The sequence below is a fragment of the Ceratotherium simum genome, chromosome 17 (genome assembly GCF_057802395.1).
Source record: "Ceratotherium simum simum isolate JZ-2026a chromosome 17, ASM5780239v1, whole genome shotgun sequence".
NCBI lineage: Eukaryota > Metazoa > Chordata > Mammalia > Perissodactyla > Rhinocerotidae > Ceratotherium > Ceratotherium simum.
Window position 1 is genome coordinate 53,554,741 of NC_141916.1, and position 21,915 is coordinate 53,576,655.

The 21,915-nt window shown below is 39.5% G+C and overlaps 1 protein-coding gene across 1 annotated transcript in view; it reads right to left on the bottom strand.

The window, feature by feature from the left end:
- The window catches only part of LOC101409095 (antigen WC1.1-like), a 67,090-nt gene extending 49,526 nt beyond the window's left edge, over window positions 1–17,564 (bottom strand). The window contains exon 1 of the mRNA XM_087442807.1: window positions 17,436–17,564. Within this exon, the coding sequence (XP_087298933.1) occupies window positions 17,436–17,508 (73 nt within the window). The 5' untranslated portion in view covers window positions 17,509–17,564. The remainder of the gene's footprint in view (window positions 1–17,435) is intronic.
- Between the last annotated feature and the right edge of the window lie 4,351 nt (window positions 17,565–21,915).

A 21,915-nucleotide genomic window follows, 5' to 3' on the forward strand; every position in this document is an offset into this window, starting at 1 on the left:
TAACAACCGGAATTGGCAAAAGTGGTGAGATGTCACTTAAGAGATTTGGTTTCAGGAAGACTCTGGTTTCCCTCTTGTTGCTTGCTCCGATGAAGCCAGGCACTGTGTTGTGAGCTGCGTATGGAGAGACCCGCAAGACAAGGAACTAGGGGAGAACTCTAGCCAACAGCCAGCAAGGGACTAAGGCTCTCAGTTAAACAGACCACCAAGGCCTAAATGCTCAAAATATCTAGGTAAGTAAATTTGGGTGATATTCATCCCCGGTAGAACCTTAAGATGATTGCAGCCTTGTGAGAGATCATGAGGCAGAGGACCCAGATAAGCCATGCCCAGATTCCTGTCCCACAGAAACTATGAGATACTAGATGTTTGTTGTTTTAAGTGGCAAGTTTGGCAGTAATTTGTTGTACAGCAATATATGACCCATTTAGGAGTTCCTTCCAGAGTCAGAAAACAGCAGGGTAGACCTGCTGAAGATTAATATGAGTGGTTTAATTGCTTTATCCAAATAAGACTTCTTCCTCGGTGACCAATTCTGGACCTTGTTCCTACCTGAAACTGGGACCCAAACCACCTCTCTCATCACACCATGTTCTCATCCAGTAGCTGAGGTTCCTGTGCTCCTGTCACTAATACAGAAGTGAGTTTCCTGAGGTACTAGAATCATCTCCATTAGCTTTGAATTGGGGTCAGCAAAATGAGAATATTTTCTTATCATCTAAGCAAAACTTGATTTTGGGGGTACCCACTCACACTGCTCAGGTCTATGCCTGGCTCCATATGCTTCCACTCTGGAAAATAGAAGTGGTGTATTGAAGAAGGAAACATCTGGGAAGATGCTAAACTTGAAAAGAATCCTGGTGCATTACTCTGCTCAGGCAGGCTGCCATAAGAAAATACCATAGACTAGGTGGCTTAAACAACAGAAATTTATTTATTTTCTCACAGTTCTGGAGGCTGGGAAGTCCAAGATCAAGGTCCTGGCAAGGCAGTTTTCACTCTAAGACCTCTTCTCGTGGCTTATAAGCCACCGCCATCTCATTGTGGGCTCACATGGCCTTTCGTCAGTGTGTGCGCATGGGGAGAGAGGGAGAGAGCTCTCTCTCTCTCTTCCTCTTCTTATAAGGCCACCAATCCTATTCTATTAGGGCCCCACCCTTATGACCTCATTTAACCTTAATTACCTCCTAAAGACCCTATCTCCAAAGACAGTCACATTGAGGGCTAGGGCTTCACCATGTGAAATTTGGAGAGGCACAGTTTAGTCCATAGCACCTGGGGAGGTCCATTCTCACCAGAAAGGAAATAAAGATAAATGGGAAGGAGGTAGATGAGACAGTGGAAGAAGGGAAACAGCCTGTGTAGCTTACTCAGAGTTTTTCAAAAGTCTGACATTGAGGTGGGAGTAAAGAATTGAAATGGGCTCCTAAAAGTACACAAGAAGCTACTTTTGCTAATACTAAAATTATCTATTAGGAGGCAGGTCCTGTGCTAAGTGCTATAAATGCATAAAATAATAAGACAATGTTCTTGCCTTCAGGTAGCTTATATCTAGTTGGTGACAGACAAACAAGAAGATGATTTCATTACTGTGAAAACTTCCTGGAGACTTTCTCAGTAATAGTAGGCTTGGTTATTGAGGCTGTCTCTTCTGCTAAAAATAAATAAATAGTAGAATAAAATATACTAAAAATTATCTTAAAAGTATTAAAGTCCTGAGACATGGGAAGGAAAATTCAGGCCAAGTCTACAGGGAAATTAGAAATTCATTGAGATACAGGAGCAAGGAAGGTGAAGGCATTAGCCTATCCAAGAAACTGTGGTTTTTTATAGCCTTTGATGGTGAGGAGGCATAAATCAAGTCTCAAACTCACACCCAGATAAGATATCTAACAGAAGACATTCTCCACAAAAAGCCAAACACCAGTTGAATAGACGTGACTTTATATAGAATTAGATTCAGAGTTTGAATCTCTGGATTGCCCAGATAATATCAATTTTTGCACTTACATTAAGGTGGTCCATAACTGATAATACCATAAAATCATGGAAAAATAAAAGTAAAACACTCTCTAGAGGAAATTACTTTCATCCTAGGCCTCAAATTAATTCTATGAATAGTTTTTATAAATAAAGTAACCCATACATTGTCAAAAATAAACAGACACACAAAGAAACAAATGTCCATTAACAAGAACCAAGAGAAACTACTGAAGCAGACACAGAGACTTCTGATATTCAATACATTGAATACTAGGCTATATAACTACCATGTATACTATATATTTAAAGAAATAAAAATACAGTCTTGAAGAATTTTCAAGGAACTAAAAAATGCATGGAAACATTTTTTAGAAACCCAATGATAACTTCTATGAATGAAAAATATATTTATTGAAATTAAAATTTTTATCATATTAAACCCAGGTAAAGAGAGAGTTAGTGAAGTGAATAATAAGTCAGAAGAAATTATCTGGAATGCTGCACAGAAAAACAAAAGGAGGAAAAATACAGAAGAGAAGATCAGACACGTAAAATGGAGCAAGGGTGTTTAACATAAGTTAAATTGAATTATGGGGAGGAAGAGAGGAACACAGAGACAAAGAGACACAGAAAGAAAGAGAGAGAATTGAGCAGAGGCAATATTTCAAAAATATTAGCTGAGAATTTTCCAGAACTGATGAAAGACATCCTTCCTTACCATAAATAAGCCCAACAAAACTCAGGTAAGACATATAAAAAGGAATTAATTTGGAGGCACATCATAGAGGTGGTAAGCATTACCAGTATTCAGCAATATTTAAAATTCTCTTGGGGATCCTGGGAAGATGGTGGTGTAGGAGGACTCTGAACTCGCCTCTTCCCAGAGACACAACAAATCTACAACTACTCCTGAAACAATGTCCTCTGAAAGATATCTGGAAGCTGTATAAAAAGAACCCCCACTGCAAGGGACAACACTGACAGGGGTGGAGGAGTCAGATGTATACTTCTTCTGAGGAAAAAAACCACTTCCCAGCCATAGCACTTCATGGCCAGGAGCAATCTTAAATGTATGAAGCTTTTCCCAGAGGAGTGGGGGGATCTAAGTAGGGGATCTATGCCACAATAGGCATCCCAGGCTCTAGCTTCAGCACAACAGAGATGACATCCCATAATACCTAGCTTTGCTGACTTTTAAAACCAACAGGGAATACCCCCAGAAAAACTATCAAACTTCAGAGAAAGAAAAAACCTGTTCTTAAAGAGCCCATGCATAGATTCGCCCATTCAGGAAACCAACAAAGAAGCACACAAAAAAGGACATAGTCCATTGATAAAAGAGACTTAGGTACTAAGCTCTGAGAGCATCTCAGAGAGGCAGGAAGTGGCTGTGCCCACCCCCCACCCAGGGACTGAGACACTGGCCACAGCCATCATTGTGACCCAGTTCAGTCATGCTGACACAGACGCTGGCAGACACTATTGGATTCCTCCCTATAGCCTGTTAGTGCAGGGTTTGCCCCATCCACTAGAACACTGATTCTTTTTTTTTTTTTTTTTTAGCTTATTTGTTTATTGCAGTAACATTGGTTTATAACATTGCAAAAATTTCAGGTGTACATCATTGTACTTCTATTTCTGCATGGACTACATCATGTTCACCACCAAAATACTAATTACAACCCATCACCACACACATGTACCGAATTATCCCTTTCACCCTCCCCCCTCCCCCCTTCCCCTCTGGTAACCACCAATCCCATCTCTGTCCCTATGTGTTTGTTTATTGTTGTTATTATCTACTACTTAATGAAGGAAATCATATGGTATTTGGCCTTCTCCCTCTGACTTATTTCACTTTGCATTATACCCTCAATGTCCATCCATGTTGTCACAAATGGCTGGATTTCGTCGTTTCTTATGGCTGAGTAGTATTCCATTGTGTATATATACCACAGCTTCTTTATCCATTCGTCCCTTGATGGGCACTTAGGTTGCTTCCAAGTCTTGGCTATTGTGAATAAGGCTACATCAAACTAAAAAGCTTCTGCACAGCAAAGGAAACCATCAACAAAACGAAAAGACAACCTAACAATTGGGAGAAGATATTTGCAAACCATACATCTGATAAGGGCTTAATCTCCAAAATATATAAAGAACTCATGCATCTCAACAACAAAAAAACTACCAACCCAATTAAAAAATGGGCAAAAGACCTGAACAGACATTTCTCCAAAGAAGATATACAGATGGCCAACAGACACATGAAAAGATGTTCAAAATCACTAACTATCAGGGAAATGCAAATCAAAACTAGAACACTGATTCAATTGAGCAGGCCAGGGCAGGCAGCCCACCATAAGGACTGGCCCAACCCATCAGCAAGCCCACAGCAATCTTGTGGGTCCTCTGCAGTGGGGTGAGTGGGTATATTCCACTACTGGGTATTTATCCAAAGAACATAAAAACACAAATGTGTAAAGGTACATCCATGTCTATGTTCACTGCAGCATTATTTACAATAGCTAAGACTTGGAAGCAACCTAAGTGCCCATCAAGGGATGAACGGATAAAGAAGATGTGGTGTATATACACAACGGAATACTACTCAGCCATAAAAAATGATGAAATCGGCCATTTGTGACAACATGGATGGATGTTGAGGATATTATGCTAAGCGAAATAAGTCTGAGGGAGAAAGTCAAATACTGTATGACCTCACTCATAAGTAGAAGGTAAAAACAACAACAGATAATCACATAGAGACAGAGATTGGATTGGTGGTCACCAGAGGGGAAGAGGGGACAAAGGAGGGTGAAATGGGTATTTAGACACACGTGTGTAGTGATTGATTGTAATTATTCTTTGGGTGGTGAACATGATGCAGTCTACACAGAAATCGAAATATAATGATGTACACCTGAAATTTATATAATGTTATAAACCGATGTTACCACAATTTAAAAAAAAAAGAATAAATTCGGCTATTTGTTACTACCATATAACCTAGCTTACTCTTACTAAAATGATAAGAAACAGCAGAAAATTGACAAAGAGAAAAATATTAACATAGAGACTTGATATATATTACCTCAAATTGAGAAATATCTATATTAACATCTAAGTCCCCAAGAATAAGAGATGCCAGTATGGAGTAGACTGAAGCCTTAGATGTGCTAAAAGAAAAACAAATTGCCAATCTGAAATTCTATACTCAAAACCACTCTATTAAAGAATACAGGCCTTATGTGAACAGACATTTGTCCAAAGAAGATATACAGATGGCCAATAGGCACATGGAAAGATGTTCAACATCACTAATCATCAGGGAAATGCAAATCAAAACTATACTGAGATATCACCTTACACCCCTTAGAATGGCTATAATCACCAAGACAAAAAATAGCAAACGTTGGAGAGGATGTGGAAAAAAGGGAACACTCATACACCGCTGGTGGGAATGCAAACTGGGGCAGCCACTATGCAAAACAGTATGGAGAGTTTTCAAAAAATTAAAAATAGAAATACCATGCAACCCAGCTATCCCACTACCAGATATTTATCCAAAGAAATGAAATCAACAATTCAAAGAGCCTTATGCACCCCTATGTTCATTGCAGCAGTATTCACAATAACCAAGATGTGAAAGCAACCCAAGTGCCCTTCCATGGATGAATGGATAAAGAAGATGTGATATATATATATAGTGGAATGCACTCAGCCATTAAAAAAAAGACAAACTCATCTGATTTGCAACAAGATGGATGGACCTTGAGGGTACTACATTAAGTGAAATAAGCTAGACAGAGAAAGACAAACACAGTATGATTTCACTCATATGTGGAAGATAAACTAACACATGGACAAAGAGAACTGATTAGTGGTTATCAGAGGCGTAGGGGGTTAGAGGGTGAGCATAAGGGATAAAGGGGCACATTTATATGGTGACTGATAAATAATAATGCACAACTGAAATTTCACAATTTTATAAACTTTTTTAACCTCAATAAAAAAAAGAACACAGGCCTCAGAAGTGACATCACCAAAATAGCAATGTAGGAGATACCAGCCTTTGTCCCTCCACAAAGATCAACAATTAGACAGTTATCTATGAACAAAAATCCCTTGGGAAAGCTCTGGAATCCACTTAAGAAATGTCAGCAACCTGAAGACACCTTCATTTTGCCTGCATCATTCCATCCCTCAAACCAGCATTGTTCAGTGTCAAGAATGCCAAGAGAGTTGCCCTCGCCAGGCAAGTAAGAGCAGGCTGAGCAACCAGCTCCCTTGGCCTTCTGAGTCACTGCATGAAGGTCCTGCTTCAGTTTCACCCCACCCAGACCAGCAAAGCTAAGCATATAGAGATGACTAGGAAAAAGGAAGACAAGCAGGGGCTACCAACGGCAACAACACAGCAGGAGCAATTGCAGTTACCAGTGACATGCTCTGAAGACAAACGCAGCAGATTTTGCCACTGAAGAAAGTAATAGCCAGCACAGACATTGTGGACCCCCTGCAGAGTTTACTAGCTTTAGCTTACAGCATAAACCTTCACTGACACCAGCTGCTGAAGTCTCTCTCTGCTCCCTCGCCTCCTCTTCCTCCAGAGCCCAGGAACAGCACTGGCAACCAGCTCAGACCTCTGTGGTTGCACGAGTGCAAGATGCTAGCCTAAACCCATGGTGCTTACCCCCAACACCATGCATGTGCTGAGGGTTAGACCCTCTAACTGTACACTTGCAAGCCACCAGGCTGACAACTGTGACCAGCCTACACTGCAGTAGGCATGCTGAGGGGAAGAGTGTGCAGCCACAAGAAAGTACATCAAAACTGATAGTCCCCACAGCTGTCAGCGAGCCACTAGTTGACCCAAGTCCTTGTTGCCTTCCCGAAAGCCCACCACCACATGTGTGTCTGCAACTTGCACCTCCTCTACATAGGCACCTTCAGTTGGCCCCCAAAACCAAGTGTATGCACACCACTTGCTTTGGCCACCACCACTGCCTGCCATGGTCCCTAATCACTGGACCTAGAGGCACCACTGAGGACACCAACAGCCTTGTGGCCACTGCAGGCCCCCCACAATGCTTGCCAAAGTCCACTTGGTTATCGATGCTGTGTACATCAGTAGCTTGAGCCAAAGAGACATCATGCCCTCCCAGACCCAGTGCCACCACAGGCCTCTGCATTTAGCATCCTGCACCACTAGCATTGGGGTCACAACACAATCCATTGTGCACCCACCCACAAGTGAAAGTTTCCCCCTACTGAAGTCAGTTCATAAAGTCTGGAAGAGGTGACTGCTCCTTCAAATGTGCAGACACCTACAAAAGACTAAAGTTTCATGAAGAATCAAGGAAACAAAATTGCAGCAAAGGAACACAGTAAACCTCCAGTAACTGGCCCCAAAGAAATGAAGATCCAGGAACTGCCTGACAAAGAATTCAAAATAATTGTTCTAAAGATGCTCAGAGAGCTACAAGAGAACACAAGATAGATGTTTAATGATGTCACGAAAGCAACACAAACAAAATGAGAAGAACAACAAAGAGATAGAAAACATAAAAAAAGAACCAAACAGATATTTTGGAACTGAATAATACAATGAGTGAACAAAAGAATTCAATAAAGACCTTCAACAGCAGACTTGATCAAGCAGAAGAAAGAATCAATGAGTTAGAAGACAGAACAATTGAAGTTATCCAATCAGAGGAGCAAAAAGAAAAAAAATGAAAAGGAACAAAAAAAGTCTGGGAGGCTTATGGGATACCATCAAGAAGGTATGCATCACAGAGTTCCAGAAGGAGAAGTGAGGGAGAAAGGGATGGAAAGCTTATTTAGAGAAATAATGGCTGAGAATTTTCCAAACCTGGGGAAAGATTTGGACATCTAAGTTCACGAAGCTAATAGGTCACCCCAAAATTTCAATCCAAACAATCTTCTCCAAGACACATTATAATAAAAGTGCCTAAAACCAAAGATAAAGAGAGAATTTTAAAAGCAACAAGAGAAAAAAAAAATATCTCTAATACAAGGCAAGTCCCATAAAGCTATCAGCAGATTTCTCAAAAGACACCATGCAGGCCGGGAGAGAATGGGATTATATATTTAAAGTGCTAAAAGAAAGAAATTGCCAACCAAGAATACTTTACTCAGCAAAGTTGTCCTTCAGAAATGATGGAGAGATAAAGATTTTCTCTAACAAACAAAAGTTGAAGGAGTTTGTCACCACTAGATCTGCCTTACAAAAAATGCTGAAAGGAATTCTTTAAGCTGAAATGAAAGCACGCTAATTAGTAACATGAAAATATATGACACACTGGTAAAGGTAAACATACAGTCAGATTCAGAATATTCTAATACTGTAATATGGTAGTATGTTAACTATCACATTAAAAGTAAAAAAGACAAAAATATTGAAAATAGCGATAGGTACAACAATTATTAATGGGTACACAATATAAAAATAGGTAAATTGTGACATCAAACACATCAAATGTAGGAGGGAAGAGTAAAAGGGTAGAGTTTTGTATGCAATCAAAGTTAAATAGTATCAGCATAAAAAAACACCATATATATATATGATGTTTTATGTAAAACTTATGGGACCACAGAATTAAAACATACAATAGGTTCACAAAAGATAAAGGAATCAAAGCATACTACAATGGAAAATCACCAATTCACCAATGAAGACAGCAATAGAGGAAGAAAGGAGTAAGGGAACTACAAAATAACCAGAAAACAATTAATAAGGTGGCATTAGTGATTACTACCTATCAATAATTAATCTAAAGATAAACGGATTGAATTCTACAATCAAAAGACACAGACTGGATGGATGGATAAATATTATGAGATCCAACTATAGCTGCCTACAAGAGACTCACTTCAGCTTTAAGGACACACATAGGCTCAAGCAAAGGGATCTAAAAACATACCCCATGGCAAGTGGAAACCAAAAGAGAGCAGGGGTAGCTATACTTATATCAGACGAAATAGACTTTAAGTCAAAAGCTATAGCAAGAGGCAAAGAAGGTCATTATATAATGAGAAAGGGGTCAATTCACCTAGAGGATTTAATAATCATGAATATATAGGCACTCAACATCAGGGCACCTAAATATATTAAGCAAATAATAACAGATCTGAAGGGGAAAATAGACAGCAATACAATAAAAGTTGGGTACTATAATGTACAACTCTCAACAATGGACATATCATCCAGACAGAGAACCAATAAAGAAACAGCATATTTGAACAACACTACAAACCAAATGGACCCAACAGACATATACAGAACATTCCATCCAGAAGCAGCAGAATACACGTTCTTCCATTCTTCTTAAGTGCACATGGAATATTTTCTAGGATAGATCATTCAATAGGCCACAAAACAAGTCTCAATAAATTCAAGAATATAGAAACAATATCAAATATCTTTTATGACCAAAATGATTTGAAATGAGAAATCAACAACAGCAGGAAAACTGGCAAATTCACAAGTAAATAGAAATTAAACAACACAATCCTAAACAACCAATGGATCAAAAAAAATCAAAAGGGAAATGAAAAAATATCTTGAAACAAACGAAAGTAGAAATATACATACCAACACTATGGGATGTAGCAAAAGCAGTTCTAAGAAGACAATTTATAGTGATAAATGCATACATTAAGAAAAAAAGAAAGACTTCAAATAAACAACTTAACATTACACTTCAAAAAACTAGAAGAGAAGAAGAAACTAAAACTAAAGCTAGCAGAGGAAGGAAATAACAAAGATTACAGCAGAAATAAATGACAGAGAGAATAGGAAAACAATAAAAAAAGATTAACAAAACTAACGGTTGGTTCTTTGAAAAGATAAATAAAAATGAGAAACCTTTAGCTAGACTAACCAAGAAAGAAAGAGAGAAGACTCAAATGAATAAAATTAGATCGGAAAGAGGAAACATTACAACTGATAGTACAGAAATACAAAGCATCATAAGAGACTACTGTGAACAATCATATGCTAACAAACTGGAGAATCTAGAAGAAATGGTTAAATTCCTGGAAACATACAACCTACCAACACGGAATCATGAAGAAATAGTAAATCTGAACAGATTAATAATGAGTAAGAAGATTGAATCCATAATTTAAAACCTCCCACCAAAGAAAAGGCCAGGAACAGATGTCTTCATTGATGAATTCTGCCAAACATTTAAAGAAGAATTAACACCAATCCGTCTTAAACTCTTCCAAAAGATTGAAAAAGGAACACTCCTAAAGTTATTTTACACGGCCAGCATTAACCTGATACCTAAGCTATGTAAGGACACTACAAGGAAAGAAATTTACAGGCCAATATACTGATGAATATAAATGCAAAACTTCTCGCAAAATATTAGCCAACTGAATTCAACAGTATATTAAAAGGATTATACACCATGATCAAGTGGGATTTATTCCCAGGATACAAGAATGGTACAACATGCAAATCAATAAATGTGATACACCACATTAACAGAATGAAAGATAAAAATCATATGATCATCTCAATAGATGCAGAAAAAGTGTTTGACAAAATTAAACACCCTTAAATGAAAAAAACTCTCAAAAAATTGGATATGGAAAGAACATTCCTCAACATAATATAGGCTATATATGACAAGCCCACAGTTACATCATACTCAATGGAAATATTGAAAGCTTTTCCTCTAAGATCAGAAACAAGATAAGCAGGTCCACTCTTACCACTTCTTATTCCACATAGCACTGGAAGTCCCATCCAGACCAATTAGGCAAAAAAGAAACAAAAGGCATCCAAATTGGCAAGAAAGAAGTAAAATTGTCTCTGTTTGCAGAAGTCATGGTGTAATACATAGTAAATTCTAAGACTCCACAAAAAAATCTGTTAGAACAAATAAATTCAGCCAAGTTGCAGGAGACAAAATCAACATACAGAAATCAATTGCATTTCTATACACTAAAATTGAAACCTCTAAAAAAGAAATGAAAACAATCCCATTACAATTGCATCAAAAACAATAAAATACTTAGGAGTGAATTTAACCAAAGAGATGAAACATCTGTACACTAAAACTGTAAGAATCTGAGGAAAGAAATTGAAGAAGACACAAATAAATGGAAAGATAGCCCATGTTCATGGATTGGAAGAATTAATATTGTTAAAATGCCCCTACATTTTATGTCCATCTCAGATTCAATACAATTCCTATCAAGAACAATGGCATTTTTCACAGAAATAGACAAAATAATCCTAAAATTTATATGGAACCACAAAAGACCACAAACAGCCAAAGCAATCTTGAGAAAAAAGAACAAAGCTGGAGGTATCACACTTCCTGATATCAAAATACACTACATAGCTATAGTAATCAGACAATATGGTACCAGCACTACAGTGGAACAAAAGCTCAGAAATAAACCCACGCATGTAAAGTCAACTAATGTCTGACAAGGAAGCCAAGAATACTCAATGGCGAAAGGATAATCTTTTCAGTAAGTGGTGTTGGGAAAACTGGATATTTACATGCAAAACAACAAAACTAGACCCCTATCTTACACCACTCACAAAAATTAAACCAAAATGAATTAAAGATTTAAATGTAAGACCCGAAACCATAAAACCCCTAAAAGAAAACTCCTTGACATGGGTCTTGGTAATAATTTTTTGGACATGACACCTAAAGCACGAGCAACAAAATCAAAATAAAGAAATAGGACTATATCAAACTAAAAAGTCTCTGCACAGCAAAAGAAACAACCCACAAAATGAAAAGACAACCTATGGAATGGGGAAAAAGATATTTGCAAATCAGCTATCTGATAAGGAGTTAATATCCAAAACATATAAGGAACTCATGACTCAATGGCACAAAAACAAATAATCTGATTTTAAAATGGGCAAAGGACCTGAACAGACATTTTTCCAAAGAAAATATACAAATAGGCAACAGGCACATGAAAAGGTGCTCAACATCACTAATCATCAGGGAAATACAAATCAAAACCACAATGAGCTATCACCTCACACCTGTTAGAATGGTTATTATCAAAAAGACAAGTGATAATAAGTGTTGGGGAGGATGAGGAGAAAAGGGAACCCTTGTATGCTGTTGATAAGAATGTAAATTGGTACAGCCACTATGGAAAACAGTATTGGGATTCCAAAAAAAATTAAAAATAGAACTACCATATTTCCCAGAAAGCCACTTCAGCTATATATCTGAAGAAATGAAATCATAATCTTGAAGAGATATTTGCACTCCCATGTTCATTGCAGCATTATTCACAATAGCCAAGACATGGAAACAACCTAAGTATCCATCGAAAGATGAAGGGATAAAGAAAATGTGATATATATGGATATAGGTGATATATATATAGATGATATACATATAGATATAGCTATAGAGATAGAGATAGAGATGAGATAGAGATAGAGATAGAGATAGAGATAGAGATAGAGATAGAGATAGAGATAGATAGAGATAGAGATAGAGATATACAGATGGTCCTCGAATTACGATGGTTCAACTTAGGATTTTTCAACATTACGGTGGTGTCAAGTGATACACATTCAGCAGAAAACATAAATTGAATTTTGAATTTGATCTTTTCCTGGACTACAATACTCTCTCATGATGCTGGGCAGCAGCAGCGAGCCGCAGCTCTCAGTCAGCCACATGATCATAAGGGTAAACAACAGATACAACCATTCTGTACCCTGTCAACCATTCTGTTTTTCACTTTCAGTACATTAGTCAATAAATTACATGATATATTCAACACTTTATTATAAAACAGGCTTTGTGTTAGATGATTTTGTCCGATTGTAGACTAATGTAAGTGTTTTGAGCATGTTTAAGGTAGGCTAGGCTAAGCTATGATGTTTGGCAGGTTAAGTGTTTAAATACATTTTCAACTTATGATGTTTTCAACTTACAAAGGGTTTATCAGGATGCAACCCCATAATAAGCTGAGGAAGATCTGTATAGATATATAAATACATAAATTTATAGGTATAGATACAGATATAGATATAGATAGATATAGACATAGATACACACACAATGGAATATTATTCAGCCATAAAAATGAAGAAAATTCTTCCTTGTGGGACATCAAGGATGGACCTTGAGGGCCTTATGCTAAGTGAAACAAGTAAGATAGAGAAAAATAAATACCGTATGATCTCACTTATATGCGGAATCTAAAAACCCTGAACTCATAGAAACAAAGAATAAATTAGTGGTTGCCAAGGGCAGGGGGTGGCGATGGGTGAGGGTTGTCAGAGGGTACAAACTTCCAATTATAACATGAATAAGTTCTGGGGGTGTAATGTACAGCATGGTGACTATAGTTAATAATACTGTAGTGTACACTTGAAAGTTGCTAAGAGTAAATCTTAAATGTTGTCATCGCAAAAAAAGGTAACTAGGTTATGTGATAGATACGTTAACTAACAGTATCGTGGTAGTCATTTCCTAATATATATGTATTTCAAATCATCACATTGTACACCTTACACTTACACAATATTATATGCCATTTATATCTCAGTAAAACTGGAAAACATAGAAAAATATATACATAGTAAAAAGCTTTTGAAGATGCAAGGAAAAATTCACAGAAGAATAACAGTAATAGAAGCTCAGAATATATTTCTCAGCCTTTAATAATTGAAATAAACAATTTAAAATAACTGATGTTATAGAAAAGTGGCATATACTAAACATGTATGCATACATGGGTCCATATATTATATTAAACATTATTAATCATACCATAAATTGTAAACAGTAAACAGCTTCATTTCCAGAATGTATGGCCTCAGCTTAAATTTTACTTCTCTAGGGACGTCTTCTCTGCTTCTCCCAGCTAGATTAAGTAACCCTGCTGGTATCCCCACTGATGGCACTTATCAGAGTTTTTATAAATTCTTGTTTTGGTGTCCAGCCTCACTAGACTAGAAGCTTTATAGGCCAGGGAACTCTTCATTCATCAGCACTAGGGCCTCAGTACCTAGTGCACTGCAAACAGGATGGACTTAACAGCCCATCTTTTTTTTTTTTTTTTTTTTTTGGTGCGGAAGGTTAGCCCTGAGCTAACATCCATGCTAATCCTCCTCTTTTTGCTAAGGAAGACCGGCTCTGCGCTAACATCTATTGCCAATCCTCCTCCTTTTTTTTCCCCCAAAGCCCCAGTAGATAGTTGTATGTCATAGTTGCACATCCTTCTAGTTGCTGTATGTGGGACGCAACCTCAGCATGGCTGGAGAAGCGGCGCATCGGTGTACGCCCGGATCCGAACCCGGGCCGCCAGCAGCGGAGCGCATGCACTCAACCGCCAAGCCACGGGGCTGGCCCCTTAACAGCCCATCTTTAACTCAATAAACATTTGTGGAATGAAAGTCTAAATAAATTCCAAAAAGCAGATATGGAAAATGCCATGGTGTAATTTAGCATGTTTTCTAAGTGGCATTCAAATCAGTGAGAAAGAAAAAGACATAATTCAGGAAATTTATTGGAAAAAATAATATAAAATTAGGTACCACTTCATGACATACAATAAAATAACTTGAGTTATTTAGTATTAATGTATATCTAAGTATATTTATAAAATTGTTAGAATAAAGATGAAATAATTTATTTAAACTTGAAGTGGAAAAGAATTTTCTTAACAAGTCTCTGAAAGCAGAAACAAAAAAAAAGGAAATTTTTATAGACTGTTAATATTAGAAACTTCCATGCATCTAAAAACAAAGGAAAAATAAAATGAAAACAATAAACTGGGGGAAATATTTGCAGCCTATAAATGGAAAAATTCAATAGTGACAAGGCCTCTGGACCCAGGCTGCCTGGGTTCAAATATTGCCTCTATTACTTACTCCTGTCTCACCTTGGGCAAGGATTTAACTTTGCTTTGCCTCAGTTTTCTGATCTATTTTCTATTTTATGACAAATGTCATAAGCAAGGAATTCACAAATGAAGGATTAAGTTAACTAATATGTGCCAGTTTTTGCCTACAAAATTGGCTAGGATTTAAAACCTTGATAAAAAGTCAATGTTGATAAGGGCATGTGGAAACTAATATTGTCATATAACGTTAGTGGGAATAAAATTTAGTGTAAACATTTCTGGCAGACAATTAATCCTTATGTATCCATAGCCTTACAAGTATTTCTAGCCTGTAAAACAGCAATTCCACTTTTAGAATGTTATTAAGAGAAAAAAACATGGATATTCCTTACATTTAAGTACAGAGAAGTTCAAAGCAACTTTTTTCAGAATTGTAAAAAAGCTGAAATCAACTAAATGCCCCACACGGGTGATCAGGTGAGTATATTGCTTTCCAGTCATATAATAAAATAATTGGAGGCAATTAAAATTTTCCACATTATGCCTGTAATATTCTATTTTTTTGCAATACTACAATAAAACATTCTTAGTGTATAAAAGAATAGCTAACGATACAGAAAGACGTCTAAAATATACTGTTAATTTTTAAAAACAAATTACAAAATAATATAGAGAGAATTTTCCAATCTTTGAGGGTGTATGTTTTTGTGTGTAATGGCATAAACTGTGTTTGAAGGGATAATTTTTTGCCAGTGCTCATCATAGATTTCACGGTGGAGACTCCTGTAATGTGTGCCCGGCTCAGAAATCATGAAATGCTCAGAAAGCCCAGGACCATTGTTTTACAAAGAGTAAGTATAATGTAGTATGAAGTAGAAGAATAATTTTTCAGTAAGATAACACCGAACGGTGTTGTTTCAGGGAAAATGAAAAGAAAGCTTACTTTGGTGAAATGTTCTTGCTTCTTAAGTAACTACTGATGAAATTTCCTGCAATTTCCCTAGTAAGAGGGGGCCTTGTATCTGAACACCCACTGTCTTTCTCTCTCATGGGACCAAATGCCACTCTGCACTTCAGAGCCAGCAAGAGAAGAATCTTGGGGCTGGCCCCGTGGCATAGCAGTTAAGTTTGTGCATTCGACTTCAGCGGCCTGGGGTTGGCCGCTTGGAATCCTGGGCGCAGACCAACTCACTGCTCATCAAGCCATGCTGGGGCAGCATCCCATATAAAAGAGCTACCACTCTACAACTATGATATACAACTATGTACCTGGGTTTTGGGAAGAAAAAAAAAAAAGAAAAAGAGGAAGATTGGCAACAAATGTTAGCACAGGGCCAATCTTCCTTAAAAAAAAAATAATTAAAAAAAAAAAATGAGAAGAATCTTCACTAACATCTGGCCCAGACTCGAGGAGCAGAAACTTGGAGGGATAGGGTTTCCCAGGGAGAGTTACGGGACTGAGAGACTGAGCTTTAGGAGGAAGACAATGAGCAGTGAGAGGAGACAGAGCTGTACCCAGTCTCAGCCCGGATCGGTACCCAAATCTGAGAGAGCTGCCTCCTCCAGGCTGAAGGCTAGGTTTTCTGCAGCCCTGTCCCTGATGCCTGCAGTCCTCTCTCAGTGGAAACCAGCTTGCAGGGAGGGACAGAAGAATGCACGTACCCTACAGAATTCACAACAGATCCTAGGGAGTGGAAAATGACCAGTCCAGGACCCCAGCAAGTCAGGAAACAATTCATGAGGACTGGGGCAGGGACAGGGACCTATATAACTGATGCTGTATATCAGTTAATCTCTATAAACAACAGGTCCCGTCTCGTGGCTGCAGGTTCCTCTGCTCTCCAATGAATACCTGATAGGAATAGGTGAGGCCAAGGGGCAAAGCCTCTCACAGAGCCCAGTGCTGGGCAAACACTGCAGTCAAGCAGAGAGAAGGCTGTGAGATTGAAGGAGAGGAGCCAGAGAGAAGCAGGCAGGTGCAAGATTATCTATGATCTGGTGACACGCAACTGACATAACACCCTAACAGTGTGGGCACTGTGTGTTTCACAGACCAACTGACTCAATCACTTCTCAACAGCCCAGTTCCTCTCACACATACAGCCTTCACACGCTCCTCACATCCACTACACACACACACACACACACAAGCACATAGCCTAAAGGAATATAAATATATAAAATACATAAACTATAGAAATCCTCATGGGCAGTGCCCTACAAAGCAGGAAAATGGAGTGTACTAGGAACAGCGCAGAGACCCAGGTCAGTCACTGGTCCTTCCCAAACACTGGGAGCCACTGGGGCTAAACGGATGCTCTCTAAAAACAAGGGAGACATTGGGGAGGCCTGAAACTGACTGATCTCAGTCTGGGATCAAACATCATTTCTCTGCAAAATCTGCCACTATGACCAGTTGACACCCCACAGAACCAATTTTCATAATCATTGTGGTTCCCTCTTGGTCAAAAACATATGGTCCACATTGAGGCTTTGGCTCCATAACTCCAGGGACCTTTCCCTTCCCCAGGGTGTCCACTCACTTACTGTTGAACCCAGGAAAAAGAGGCAACTCTTACCTTGAGCACCCACCATGGTGCTGAGGAGGAGAAAACAGAGTCCCTGAAGACAGAGATGTCCATGCAAAGCCATTCTGACTCCTATGTCATCAAAGATACAGTCCCAGCTGCAAAAGAACCCTATGAGGAGGCATCAGGTTACCAACAAAGGTCTACAGCAATGGGAGGGGAATATATAGACACATCCCCTGACATCCTCCCTATGAGAGCCAATAGAGACACTTTTTACCATTTCAGATGCTATCGGAGACTTCTTCCGCTGCTTTATGAAACTCAAACACCAATAAGATTCTGGATCTTCAATATCTCCTTATATGAGCACACAACCCTTTGACATCATGTTTCCTTAGGTCCCTGAGAACCAAGGCCCCACGGTCTGGGCTGGGGTAGAAACGTTGCCTCAGAAAGCATGAGTGGCTTTCTCCTCCCCATAGTCCTGGCTGATCCCTGCAGATTATGAGAACATTCAGGGTCAGGGTGCTGGGATCAGTTACCTTTTGGCCGTGAGAGGATGTCTTTGGTGTAATCAAACATTGTCCTTCCCTGTGACTGAGCCGAAGCAGAGAACCACAAGAAGAATTGAGATGTGAAAATAACTATCAGTCCAGCATAAAATGAGGACCAGCAGCATAGGAATTCACAGGTGAATGTGGAGGGGACGAGGGGGGAATCATCAAGTGGGGGAGGTGTGATTGTTGGTCTTTCTCCTCTTCTCATAATGATCTGGATTCTGGGAACCTGGAGCACAGAAGAGCTCATAATAACAAAGGCTTTGACAGAATCTAACTTTGCCCCCTCAGCGATCTTTTATACCCCCTAAGACCACTCTGCCCAGCCCACAGATGTCACTTGGGGCTAAATTCTCCTTCTCCAGGGTGAAGAGGGGCTGTAGTCTACAGGGTATTTACAGACTCGATCTCCTCCTCTCTGTGCAGCTGCCCAGGGCCAGCAGTCCTGCCCTACAAGTCAGACTGGTGCTCAGGGGTCAGAGAGAACATCAGCCAATTGGCTGATCCACTTGTAGCATTTTTCTTCCTGCATCCACCCTCTCACCATTTTGGAATCTCTCCTAACTCGTAGCTTGGTGTAGCATGAAGTTTAACCCTAACTCAACCTTATTTTTGCTATCCCTAATACATATACTCATTCTCTTTTCATTTTCAATGGCTTTACTGTTAGTCATACCAGAGAAAGAAACAGGAGAGATAGCAACAAGTGCTCATAACGTATGAACACTCATTGAGTAAAATCTGTGAGTTACTGGGCATAACACATAACACATCGTCAGCTAGAATTTACCAAGTATCTACTGTACACCATTGCATATAAGCCCTGTGCCGTGGGCTGGGAATAAAACAATGAACAAGACAGATACTATCCCTGAGCTCATGGAGTTTACAGTCTAGCTGGTGGGGAAAGATATTATACAAATAAATATATATATAATTGTGTAATAACATATGTGAAAAAGCTATAAAGAAAAAATATGATGAGTAATGAGAGGTTATAATACGGAGGGGGATTGCAAGGAGATTGAACCCAGTCAGGGGAAGAGTCTTTTTGGAAAATACATGAAAGCTGCTACCTGATGAGTGAGTTGGAGATTACCAGGAAACTCAAGTCCATCAACTCACACCCATGGCCCCTCCCTAGACCCTGTCATTCTGCTAAACATTCTCTGTCTGAATTTTTACATGTTAAAATTCTATTATTCTAGTTCTTGCTCTCATTTCAACCATATCTGTCCTTCTGCTCATCATCACCTCTCCTCCTTTGAATCTCTTGCTCTAATTGAGATAGGATGCACCACAAATTGGAAAAAGAATTAAAGATTAGATTACCAAGAGATCGATTTGAGTTGAATAGGGTATAAAGATCTGGAGCCAGCCCTCAGGGGGTCTAGAGTTTGAAAGAAATAGCTGATGTTATTTAACTTGCTGGGAATGCTGAACTAGAGGAAGAGGGACAGTGAAGCCACCATCTTCTTCATGGTCCATGTGTAAAATGCCACAAGGACTGATGCTACTCAATTGGCCCTACAATTTTCCTATTTCATTGTGAAACATGATTCCCATAGACCAATGCTTTGGTGCTGTAAAGGGAGTGGAATTCAGGAAGTTCCAGCCTGTAGGAGCCTAAACTAAGGGAGAAAGCACATGAAACTCTCAAGTGGAGGCAGAAACTACTACAGAGGACAAAGACAGCTGTAGAATCCATACGATCTGTCCAGAAAAAAAATAAATAACCAATGGAAATCTCTCTGACAGAAGAAAAATGCAAACACTACCTCTCTACAGCTTGCTGGCTAACGGTGGAATGGAATCAGTCAAGCTGACTCACCAATACTGTCGACTGTCAATAGGGGCACCATTAGGACAAGCTGTCCCTTCATCCCCTTGCCAGGCATCCAAGCAAAACAAGGAAGCTCTCTATCCAGAAAGGTTTTGAGCTCACTGCTTCTCTTCCCTCCAGGGAAATCAAACAGATGCTATTTCAAAATCACACAGAATATTTGTACCCCAGCCAACAGGATGACAACACAACCCTCTTACTCCAGCTCACCCTCCGTTTATTATTTAGTCCTCACTGTCACCTACAGAATATGAACGGGATCCTAACATTGTACTCACTCTGCTCAAAGAGTCCTCTTACATTCAGACCCAAGTTTCATCAGCTCAACACCCTCTACACAGGTAGCTATAAACCTGAGGCCCCATTCATGGTTCTCTCATGCTCCAGTATCTGAAGATCAATGCGGGGGCCCAGACTCCATCTTCCTGGAATAATCAGAGCTACTTCCTGCACACCACTCGTGCAGCCCCACTCTTGCTGGACCACTCTTCAACTCCACTGCTCCCCACAGCGGCCTCTCAATCTTTACTAACTGATATCAACCACTATTAATCCAGGAACCTCCAAAGCCACTGAGCCAGGCCTGCAGAGACTCACCTTCAAGCCTGGGTCAAAAGGCAGAAGACCCCAGGCCGTCAGACAACAGTTCTAGCCTATCCTCTCCCTCTGCCCAGAGTTTCAGGGTGGACCTTAACGCCTTCACTTCCATTGGGCAAAGAAAGTTCCAATTACTCACTTCCATGTTTCAACCATTTTTCTTCAGCAGCCATTTTTCCTACACCCAGGCAGAAGAGGAAAATGATTTTTACCATGTCAGGTTTATTGGTAAAAGTAAAAACTCTCAGGACTTTGTAAATATTCCTGATAAGAGTCAGTTCACACCTTAGATAGGATACACAGGGTCCATACAGCCCTCTGAACATTCTGCTTCTCATTTTAACTACTTTTGTGGAGCTTATGACACTGGGTTAGGCCCAATTCCTCATCGGATTCCTCAAGGAACTGAGACCTAGAAGGGGAGTGGAGAGACAGGCCTTGAGTGGAAGGAAAGGACTCTGTTCTCGGGGATGAGGGGGATGAACAAGTACTGGTGCTGCTGCGAACACGTTTGTAGTGAAAAGAGAAGACTATTCATTAAATCATTGTCTGAGAAGTTCACTTTCCTCCATGAAATAGAAGACAACGCTACCAGAAGGAAGGAAGTTGTTAATAAAGGGTTTGAAGAGAGAAACAAAAGTTTGCAATTGCCCCTGATGGGAATGGCAGAAGAAATCATATTGCATTGTTTTATATATCTATCAGTACTCTGAACTTCTGGAGTCAGAAACCCAGAAATCCACCTCTAGACAGATGAAGCAAATACGAAATTTACTGGAAAGGCCTGAGGAAATTCACTGAACCGCTGAACCAAAGGAAGAGCCTCTGGGTCTGGAAGCTATGACTGGCCACTGCCAGGAGTCGCTGCATTGGTGCCTCATCTGTCCTTGTTCTTGCCCAGCTCCATTCTTTTCTGCTGCAGACCAACTCTATCCCCTTCTTACTCCAAGAGGCGAAGGAGTCTCTCCTTCTAGCTGCAGGTTGACAAACCCAGAAGAGGACACTGGCTGGCCTGGCTTGAGTCTTGTGCCCATCCCTGGACCAGGAGCTGTGCTCCGAAGGATGAGCTGCTCTCTCTGGCTCCGCCTGCATCAGGTGCTCAGGGTTTGGAGTGCACTACCAAAGGTTAAGAGGAGTAAGAAAAGACAGGGAGATGAACAGGGGCATGCTGTGCACAATAAAATACCAAAGTTACATAATGGTAAACAAAGAAAAGTTGAATGAATCCTAGTCAAGACCATGTTACAAAGAAAAGAGATGTTAGCCATGGAAAATAACTGGGATGTTGAACAAACATAATTCATGAAGCAATGAAAACTTTTTTACTGCACCCATCCCTTAAAATTTATTCAGAGGGAAATATTTCCCTGCCCTATGGCAGATCCCAGGACTTCTCACAATTAAATAATAGACAGTCCCAAGGTCACTTTACGTCACAAAACACAGGCTCAGTGCAGTAGTTAGAATGTTTCCAGGCAGAACTCCCCTTAGATTCAGTCTAGAGCAGCCCCTGCACTGGAGCCTGCACTTT